The following is a 10833-nucleotide window of genomic DNA, read 5'->3' as shown; positions in this document are numbered from 1 at the left end:
AGATTCGAGACACGCGCGCGTATAGTGGACTTTGGGGTTTAGACCCACTGGTTGTAAGATGATAGGACTTAGCGGCACCTTATCGGATTCATTAGTGGGTCGAAAACATTCAATCATCCACTCGAGTGTTATGTAGAAATATTACTTTCAATTTTATACCTAAATATCTTTAAGATAATTTCGTCCTTCTCGAACCTTTGAAGGGGAAAGTGGAGGGACCATCATCATCATCATCATCATCATCATCATCATCATCATCATATTTAACCTTGTTTTCGATAGTCCAACATAATTCTTTCTTTATTGATTAGTATTATGTTTTTCGATGTTTTATTTTTCATCCATACAATTTCATAACTGCATATGCATAAAAAAACGTTCCTTTAAAATATACCATTTTTACACCACCATATTCGCTATTTGTACATTTACATTGAAATATTCTACTAACATAAATCTTTAATTTGATTGACTAAAGCTGCATTATTTATCAAGCACTATTATTCCTTTGTAACAATTGAAAAATATTTTGTAAAAATTTACCATCCTCATTGAAACAAGTTTATTTACCTAACTATCATAATAGTATCACAATGATTCTTAAATAATGAGTGTTCGAACTTCTTCGATGTGTCACAGGATTTCAAATCAAGTAATTTGCAATAAAAGTGCTGTAGAAATTAAACTTTGATTTTTTTAAGAACCTCGTGATGTTTTATGAGTTCGGGGTAGTAACATACACGTTGTTGATGTCGTAGTGCAAAATAATGACACATACAGTAGAACGTCGATTATCCGGGGACGGATTAACCGGCGGGCGGCTTAACCGTGCGCATAAATGTGACAGCTGTTCATACGTACGGCGAAAGTTTGCAGCGATAGTCAAGTGGGTAACCAGTTCTCTTGTGCATTTCTGTAATGTCTAGTAGTATTTTCGAAATTGATTTTTGTTCATGAACAGTTGTTAAACCTGTAGTTATTGATTAAAATAATAATCTTTTAACGATTAATCGATTGATTCCAAGTGAATTAATCATAAAACTAGTGAATTTCATAATTTTTATATGCGTTTGACATTTCTCGGACCATTATCCGTGCAAATCGATTAACCGGCAACCGTCCGGTCCCGAGCTGCCCGGATAATCGATGCTCTACTGTATGTAATTGTAATGTCCTGCTATTGAAACATTTTTTTGTTTTACATCTTCTACCCTACTATATCTTCTCTGCAGCAACATTTCTCCTCATATTTGACTATACATATTTAAATAGTGTCCTTCATAGTCCTACCTTGTTATCAAATCACCCCTCCCTCCGTCTTTAATTTTCTTCGTTAAATCTATTTCTAAACACCTGTCTCAAATGACTAAAGATAGACGTTTGTCAAATAATTTCTTCAAAAACTTTGAACACCCCATTATAAATCTACACCTTCGTTTAAGTACGTCAGATGTTGTTCAGAAGAAATAATAAAAAATGATGTAGAATCGGATAGGATGTAAGAAATACTTACATAGTGAATAGTTAGTCCTACTACATGTAATTGCGCATTAATTACGATTTCCTAATAACGATCCTAAAACAAGAGTTTATACACCTTAAACTCATAATACATCACGTGATTCTTAAACATAAATTCTATAGCCCTTCAACCGACCGCTCCATAGCTGGATGAAGGTCAATAAATTATTACGAGTTGGCCCGTTCAGTGTACATTGACAAGTCTTCATTTGTCAGCTAGGGAATCCAAAGATTCAAACAAAATTGGGAAGCAACCCTTACTCCATATCTACCAGTCCGCCAATCCAACGAAATCGCTATACATTATGGCTTGATAGTTGAATGCAAAACTCCATACCTGTTTTGAACTCTTCTCCAGAGCGTTTCGCATACAACGAACAGATTCAGAACAGATTGACAATTCACGACTTGACATAACAATTCTAGGGGCTCGGATATTAGAGTCGGGGAGGATAGGAGATCGATAACATTCGTCATGATATGCGGTAGGCAAACGCGATAAGACTTCACCTTCTTAATACATAATCCTTGCTCTCTAACCTGAGACCTCTCCAATTCGAAATCCCCCTCTTATTTGATCATTTCCCATTCCATCATAGTCTCTTCATTTTTAGTAGATTTTTGCCCATGAATTTAGAAAACCTCTGAAATCTGTGTTTTTCTTACCATACACAAACGGTTCTGCCATTGCCATTGAATGATGTACAGCAATTACCCGCGGTACGCGATATTCGATATACGCGAATTCGCAGTTCGCGATTCCTCTAAATTTGGCAGCTCTGTGTGTTTGCGATTATTTTAATTCATTGAAATATTTTATGCTCTTTTTGGATTTCCTTAATGTTCTTAAAGCATTTTGCATTAAATTTGTGCAAAAGATACCTGTTTTGCAACAAAAAACATTAATGCATAAATCTGTGGCGATATATTTCAACCCTCGAACCGGTAGTGTAAACTATTTTCCATAGGAATCCGCTATACGCGAAAACTTAAGATACGCTATTGTGCTCGGTCCCGTACGATAGCGTTTATCGGATAATGACTGTATAAGGATTCAAATGCGGACCGGAGGCAATCGCGTATCTCGAATATTCGGGTACATGGAATTTCGAAGTTTGCAGTCAAACTATAGAGAATTTTCGTGTAATTTTTCTTTAAGTAGTTGGTTTTAGCCACTACATTAGTTATTAGATTTGATTCTAACGGAAGATAACACTCTTGTACCTTTTAAAATGATTCTTGAAATTCCACCGAAAGGAAATTTATAGGACTATTGATTTGCATTTGGCTATTGATGTGTCAAATCAGTACAATTTGCTCGAAGAACTGTGAATATCACGTATAACGAATTTGCGTATATCGAGTATGGCGTATATCGGGGAATACCTGCATCCTCTTACTGAAAATCGTGTTCGCAGTTTCCTATAGCATCAATCAAGGTTGCATACTAAATATTCTATCTCTAAATATTTCTAGCATTTATGAACTTGTCTTTCACTTTCAACGTCTCTAACAAAGTCTATTTAATACAGAGGTCGATTCATCCAGAACATATGATCAAAAAGCGTGGGAAAGTTTTGACAACTAGATGGAAAAGCTTCAATAGTTTCATCGCAGCTTGCATTGAGGTTTTAGTTGTTGTGCATACAGTGGTCTGAATGCTTTTTTGGTCATTTTTACAATGTTTGTTCACAATGTATGTACTTAAAAAACTACTTCATGCCACGTACATGAGAAGGAAATTTTTAGTTACACTAGGATTTGTAGAGAAAATGCACAATTGGCCCTAAACAGTGTTTGGCTATGTGGAATCGTTTGTGAACACCTTTTCATATAACTGTCAAAAACAAGCTTTGAAAATGGTGGACCAAAATCAAGCGATCCATCGACCTCTCAATTTTATATACTTAGGTCTCTAATTTGAAAACCCATCTTATTTGACAATCCCATCGGCTTTCAAGTAAGAGAGTTGGCTATATTTCCCTATATGCTTGCAAACCTCCATAGCAACGTTGATAACTTTCCCGAACTATTTGAATCATTTCACCGAGTAGATTAATTAGTACATTATTTGACTCAAAACCCTTTAAACCATATGGAGGAATTGGTTACTGTCCCTTGTTAGAACCGTGGGCGCAGGTAGTAATCTATTCTATAAGAATAGAAATTCAGTCCTTTTCCATCACAACTATTTCGTATTACACATAGAATCGCAGAGCAGTAAGCCTTCACGATCACATCAAAATCATGGAAAACATCATGCGACATTTTCAATAAGTAGCGGCTCGCGACGTATAACTTCAGTTTCTCCATATTTCTCTAATTCTTTTCTCAATGGATATGGGATTATATTTACAGTAGAGTATCTGATAGACTTCCTTGGATCATATTCGAATGTAGTCGCATCAGATGAGCACAGCAATACTAACGCCGCAGTTGCAATTAAAGAGGCTCCCAGCAATGCTAGTACGCAAACGAATCCTGTTTGCAAATAAGGTGCAATACCGAATAGTAAGTTGAGCAGAAGTATTAACTCTGGCGTGAGCTTTTCTAAAGACTGAAAGGACATATGAATTTATATGGTTAATGAAATTAAATGTAATATATCAAAGCTTGTTTGTCTACTGTCTTACCATTTCAGCCCATATCAACGGAATCACAGTATTGTGGAATGGTCTTAGCTCTGAATTGAAGCTTACGTTTGTTAATAGGCTGATCTGTACACGAATGTTTGCTTTCATAGGAATACCGAGTTGCTGTCAAATGATAGAGATGGTGCAATAGTTAGTGGAAAAGGTACAGCTGAGTTTAGTTGCATCATTTTGTTATTGTTATAACTAACCGGTTGCATAATGATAACAGCGTCATGTTTTTCCTTGTTTGGGCTTAACCCATCAATCGCTTGAGAAAGAGATGGATCCCCTTTGTAGAAATGCGGCAAGGAGACCGCTACGGGTATGTCTGAAACATTTTGAAAGCAACTTGTTAAATAGAACTAATCTTTCTATGGTATATCATTAATTTACTTACTGTACCAGCAGGGACTCAAATCCCCTAGTCCTTTTGGTAAACATCGATTGTTTTTACAGTAGCACGATGTGTACGGATCATCCATAGAGCTTTCGAATGCATTTTCCTTAATTGAGAACCAGTATGCCTTGATGCCATCCACTTCGCCTTCGCGTTCGAATGCTATCGGTAAGGTGCGACAGAAAGCTTTACGATACACCTTAAATACTTCTGTTTTAGAAATGTTTCGAGGAAAAACTGAGCCATCATATGAACCTTGTAAAGTATTACATGGTGTGTTTCTAAAAAAAATATATATATACAATTCAATTGCTCTATTTATTTAAGCAAATGTTTGCTTTACCGTCTATTCGCATCCCAATGATCCTTTGCGACATAACCCCAATGAGCTAGACCAGGAGATCCATTCCAAACGTCAATTGAATAGTCACGGATCAGTTCTTCGGTTGTTGAACGCGATATTATATCATGATAATATTCTTCTTCTAAGCCTACGATCGGATCATCCGAGATATCTTCAGGTAATATGTCGATATCCGCATCGTGTCGTTGGTTATGTACCGATTGGGGTAAATTTATGGTGACCGTATCGAATCCATCGTCAAACATCTACAACCATAGAATGAAAAGCCTAAGTATAGTTTGAAAAGGTCAATATCAGCGTTAAATATTCCGTTTGATACAGAATCAAAGATAGGGCTCTATTAAATGGCGTAACTTACCCGATCTAATACGCCTAATTTTTGAAAATGAATTATATCTGGCAGCAAGGTTGAAGCAATCCTTACCAGAGGATCATCGTAGCCCCAGAGGAGATCATGAGTAGTAATGTTTAGAATAGGCGACATGCCGAGAGGCTTGAGAGCAGCGGCTACGGCAAATGCGGCAAACGTAGACATGCGATAGGCAGCGCTTGACACACCTAACAACGCTATGTTCGGTATCATAATACGATCTTGCTTCGGATCACCCACCGATCGTTCCGGTACAAACACCTGTCTTCGCACGGGTACAAAGCTAAGCGTACCATTCTGGTTGAAGGTAGAGTTGCGGTGTTCCAAAAATTCCTGGTATACGTATGGCCCTATTTCCTGTACACGTAAGCGCTCCTCGCCCCGCATGAAGGCCACCGGGTTGGTAACATTGAACACGTAAATACTGATGAAAACCTCTAACGGTGGCTTCTTCCATAAGCGGTTTAAATAGGATCCTTCATACATGGACAGTTTCTAAACATATGTATATACAGAAACATGCAATATTAACATTAAATAAAGGTAAGACTCAGTACTAGAAATTACACATTTTAACACATACATCTTCGACAATTACTTCGGTGGGATCTATCACAATGACTGCATACGCTAGTGTCAAGAACAACACTCCAAGGCAACATAGCTTAACAACACCTATGAAACATTATTACAAATTGTCGATCAAGGAAAGAGAAAAGAAAAAAGAAAAAAGATTAAAATAGCCTTTTTAATAATTTAACTAATCAAAATGTGCACTCATTTCAATCCACTTAAAAAACACAATTGCTGATTCACCGAATAACAAGTATAGCTTCTCAATGTCATTATTCAAGGCAAGTGTTTATTTGTGTTGACTCCATAGGTTTAATGCCCTAAGACCGGCAGAAATGGGAAATCAACCGAATGCGTGTCAACCAATGTATGACGAAGTGGGACAAGATGATCTTGGTCACGTTTCAAACAAGTGACTGAGGCCTTTAACTTCATTGAACTGAACAATCCTCATCTTCAGCCGGGTAAGTCAAAGGCTTTCTACAGTAAAAATAAAGTTGAATGTTTCGTACCCTTGAGACCAAGTGAACCGTATAAACAATCCATATGAACCCTTTTCACCTCACATAACGTTCCGTCTACGTAATGATGCTGATTATATATATTCCCATCTTCCATTTATCAGGTAAATAGTAAACATTTTCATTTACACTTTTATTTGATTTACTATGATTTACTATTGATTTACTTATGCACACAACTAGCATATCGATCTGCAATGTTTTTTTTTTTAACTAACTGCCTGAAGATGTTAGCACTGTACTGAAGATAAAAGTACTGCATCGCAAACCTGTGGTTATGATTTTTGCATATTTTCCAGCCACAAGCTGGAATATGATTCCCATGAACTGTAACAGGACGTTCCCTGCAAATCAATCTAACGCATCAGTTGTCTGCATGTATAATCAGTGTTACCATGAAGCGCTATGAATCCAATATCAAAAAGAGTTGTGTTGGTACTAATATTCCTGAAGGAACTACCTGCTATAAACATTTTAAGTGCACGTTTCCCTCAAACTTATAATATAGTATGATTATCAAACTTCTCATATCGTAAATTGCACATTTAAAACCTGTAAACATATGCGACTGAAAATAACTGTAATTGTATTACTACCGGTATTCCATACCACATCATTACACTGACTGAAACAGCCACTCTACAACGAAACAGAAAAATTTCCTGCATTCAAATCTACCACATGTTTCGTATACTTTGCCTTCCGATCAAGATACAAGGAACTAGATAATCATTTCACTTCCGCAACTGACCTGACACATGACGGTTAATCATAGACGACGAACCCGACCTTAGCATCAGTTTAGTTATGTGACCTATTTGAGTTTTTCTCAATGAATTGTGGTTAACTCTTTGTTTATATGAGTGATCAAACGATACAAGCTTGTTGTTGTCGGTGTCGAACACGTTGCAATAGCTCGTTTTTGCACGTGAATAGCTCTTGAGTGATCAACCCCGTAATCGAAACAGAATTAAACGACTATAAGTTTACCATTTATCGCATGCTTTTGTCCTATATCCTGTAGCACAAAACTCTTCGTACGGCGTTAACAATGAACTACTAAACCGGTTACTTTCACAGTGGTCTGGATCGATGGCAAAATGTCTGATATCTTGCACGTTTTATTATCCGCCCCTTTTGCACAACTTTCTTGTTATTTTCTTGTATGTATGAAATACAATGCTAATTAGACTATATCACATTTTAATAGCTAGCTTCACTCAGTTCATGATTAAAGCGCAAGATACGTACGCTAAATCAAGATTTACACGAAGTGCGAAATTTTGCTGCCTATATCAAGTAAAAATTACACTTGCTTATTATTTTAAATGGCTTGAAAAATCCTTGCTCAGATTCTTTTCGACAAATGTTTTTAAAAACAATAGGTACCTAGAAGACCATATCCATCAGTAGTATGTTCATCATAAATAGTTTTAAATGATCCATCTTGAAAGACTTTCATATCCCATACTTTCGAACTAATTATAACACAAAAGAGACAAAACATATCGTATGATTGCCTTGATTTTCATAGTACTAATTGATTATTCTCAGATATTAGCTCCTTCCTTCTTTGTAAGATTGATAAGAGTGTGGAGTCATATCAGTTTGTGAGATAGACGGTGAGAAAAGATAAATCTTGTAATAAATTCAATGATTCTTAGGCATCTGTATTCTCATCATACATTCCCATTTAATTGAGGTACTGATATCTCACGAGATAAAACTTTCGTACTCGAACTGATTTAAAATGCTTACGAAAGCAATATAATACACATTCAGAGCTATTATCGATATCTGTAGGTGTGTATGGCGTTAGTGTAGTATTGCACAACGGTCAGAAGGACAAGGCGTCTAGAGTTTCAAGGATTTTTAGACTTACATGCACTGACTGACATACACACTAAGCTGAACTTAACGATCAGATATATATAGTCCCATGATGCTAGACTTTTAAGTTTCTTACATTATGCAAGTGAGATCGTTGGCTTACTATAATATGGAAACAATAATGAAGCAAACTAATTTTCATACACTTTTTACTAATTCTGAAAAAGATCTAATCCTTTGCGAATAATATAAAATAGATGAATTAAACATTCAAACACCTCATTCGTTTTATTCCACAAATCATTCAAAACAAATTCTAACAATAAGCTTTACGGAGAGTGTCCAATATCTATTCTACAATCGCGTAACATAGAACGAAATGTGCTTTACTCTTATCCCTCTCGTTTAAGACAACAGTAAATCAAACACTTGATACTAGACAAAACTTGACTACTACACAAAGCTGCAAATCTTTGTGGCGAACACTGTAGACTGTGTAATTAAATTTTACGTTTTGTTTAGTAATGTGACAATATCTAGTTTTTTTTCCGGGAGACAAGGCTTTGCATTTCGTTAACCTTTGACCATCATTAATATTGCCAAGAACATATAGCAATGTGAGTAAATGTAGGTTCGTCCTCCACTGTAACCATTCTCAAGTAACATTGAGTTTGGTCGTTTTTGTAAATTTATTAAAACAGTCTTTCTAAATTATCCCTTTATCTTTGCTCTCGCATATCACACAAGTGAGCCAAATCTCAGAGGTCAGATACTCAGAAGAAACACAGGGTAATAAACACACACGATTAACATACGTAACGTCTTTCGCTGTACTTACTATAAACACTGAGGATTTTTTAGCGGACTATTCAGTGCAAAAAAATAACTTCACGTTAAATATGTAAGTGCTTTAAAATAAGGTGAACCGTTTTTAATCTAACTATACACCCTTTCAACATTTTACACTAGACTTTGAATAAAAAAATGTCACCCATTACATTTTTAACTGAATAAGGCACGTGAAACAAAAAAACACAGAAAAAGTTACTTACGTTTTTTTTTCGAGACGATCGCGAATGCTGGCGTTGTTGTCATTTTGAATCGTTTTCCAATGGAGATTGTCGTATTTAAACCATTTAACAATTGCAATGTTTTTCTTAAATAAAAAAAAAAACAAAGAAAATAGGCATGCACTCAACAATGTACCAGTTTTGCTATAACCAAACTTAAACCGTTAATAAATTATGTTTTGGATCAGAAATTATATCAGAGTTTTTTTATCAATAATTATCATATCATTAATTTAAATGTAATTACCCACACGTTTCCAATGGGGTTTCCATATTTTCGCATTCTAAGAAAAATCACCAAGAATTTTGAAATCGAACCAACAGTTCAACTGTAGTGTAATGAATTCTTGTAGTAGTATGTAACCCATCTACTAATTTTTGTAAAAAAAATGTTTTTGTTTTTGTGTTTTGATTGATCTGGTCATAGTTAAAGAAATATTAAAAAAAAAATCTTAAATATTGCTAGATTGCATAAAAAGAAAAATAATTTGTTTTTTTGTTTGTTATGCTATATTTTTATGAGTTTCGTTCGCTGTTCAGGCAAATAGAACATATTATTCTAACTTTTAAATATTACTAATAACAATATTTTGTGTTTAATCGTTGAAATATATTGAATACTAATGAAAAATAATTAATTGCTGCCAAGGCTGGAAGTTGCATTACTGCTATTACTTGAGTACTTAGCTACTATTAGGGACTCACTTTGCACCTTTCACTTTATCACTTTTAACATTCACTATAAATTAAGATCAATTTTTTACACAGTTTTCAAAGTTTATATGAAGGTCTAATACACATTTCACTTGAACTCAACTATCACTCAACACCACTTCTACTCATTAGATAACGGACTACATTTGAAGCACATTAAACATCATTGGATACACTTTTTATCAATATATCAATGCACATACGATTAACGCTTCTGGAAATTATCTTAGTTTTTGTAATGATTCAAAAATTACTTTTGCATCATGTTCAACGAGCTAGAGATCTTTGCTGATAGTGGTGTTATTACAAACCCCTGCAACAGAAGATCTTGTACGCTGGAGAGTAATAGTGCAAATAGGATCAGAGCAAATGTTCTGATCTTTATATAAGCTCCAAATGCAGCTACTACGTGTCGCCTCCACCTCACTGCGCTGATCGTTACCTTCCTTCGTTCTTTCGTTATTCGTTCGTTTACTTGTTCGTACGTTCGTCAGCACACGAGATCGCGACTAAAAGCCGATGCTCATCCGTTAGCTGATTAGTATCTGTAGCTTGTGCTACTCAAGAAAAAAATTAAAATCAAATATTATTCTGTTTTAATTTTTTTAACAATTTATTATTAATTTAACCGAAAAGTAATTTTAAAATAAAAGTTTAAAAAAAAGTTTAAAAGCTGAATATAGCCAACTATAATTTTCAACGCAAAGAGAATGTCGGACGAGAAGATCTTTCACATCTGTTATTGTTTTTTTTTCTAAATGCATGTACCGGCACATTTATTGAGTTTTTTTTAACGGAATATTATTATCCTACATCTTGTATAGAAATTTACAAATAAAA

At 35.1% G+C, this 10833-nt stretch overlaps 1 protein-coding gene across 2 annotated transcripts; it reads right to left on the bottom strand.

Annotated features, from left to right (window-relative positions):
• Positions 1 to 262: 262 nt before the first annotated feature.
• On the bottom strand, positions 263 to 10360 carry LOC1275872 (scavenger receptor class B member 1). 2 transcript variants are annotated; one of them, XM_061649899.1, is made up of 9 exons: positions 9985 to 10359; positions 9262 to 9365; positions 5869 to 5960; positions 5274 to 5780; positions 4895 to 5160; positions 4552 to 4832; positions 4364 to 4482; positions 4155 to 4277; positions 263 to 4078 (listed from the first exon to the last, which is right to left on the bottom strand). In XM_061649899.1, the coding sequence occupies exons 2-9, from the start codon at positions 9302 to 9304 to the stop codon at positions 3779 to 3781; spliced, it is 1731 nt and encodes a 576-aa protein (XP_061505883.1). In that variant the 5' UTR covers positions 9305 to 9365; positions 9985 to 10359; the 3' UTR covers positions 263 to 3778. The 2 variants fall into 2 exon arrangements, with proteins under 2 accessions (XP_061505883.1, XP_061505884.1); XM_061649900.1 differs by lacking the exons at positions 263 to 4078; positions 4155 to 4277; positions 4364 to 4482; positions 4552 to 4832 and having other exon boundaries at positions 5042 to 5182; positions 9985 to 10360.
• Positions 10361 to 10833: the final 473 nt, after the last annotated feature.

Source organism: Anopheles gambiae, chromosome 2 (assembly GCF_943734735.2).
Source record: "Anopheles gambiae chromosome 2, idAnoGambNW_F1_1, whole genome shotgun sequence".
In the NCBI taxonomy this organism is placed as follows: domain Eukaryota; kingdom Metazoa; phylum Arthropoda; class Insecta; order Diptera; family Culicidae; genus Anopheles; species Anopheles gambiae.
Note: the sequence above shows the minus strand (reverse complement) of the source record. Positions and strands in the feature narration are given on the sequence as shown.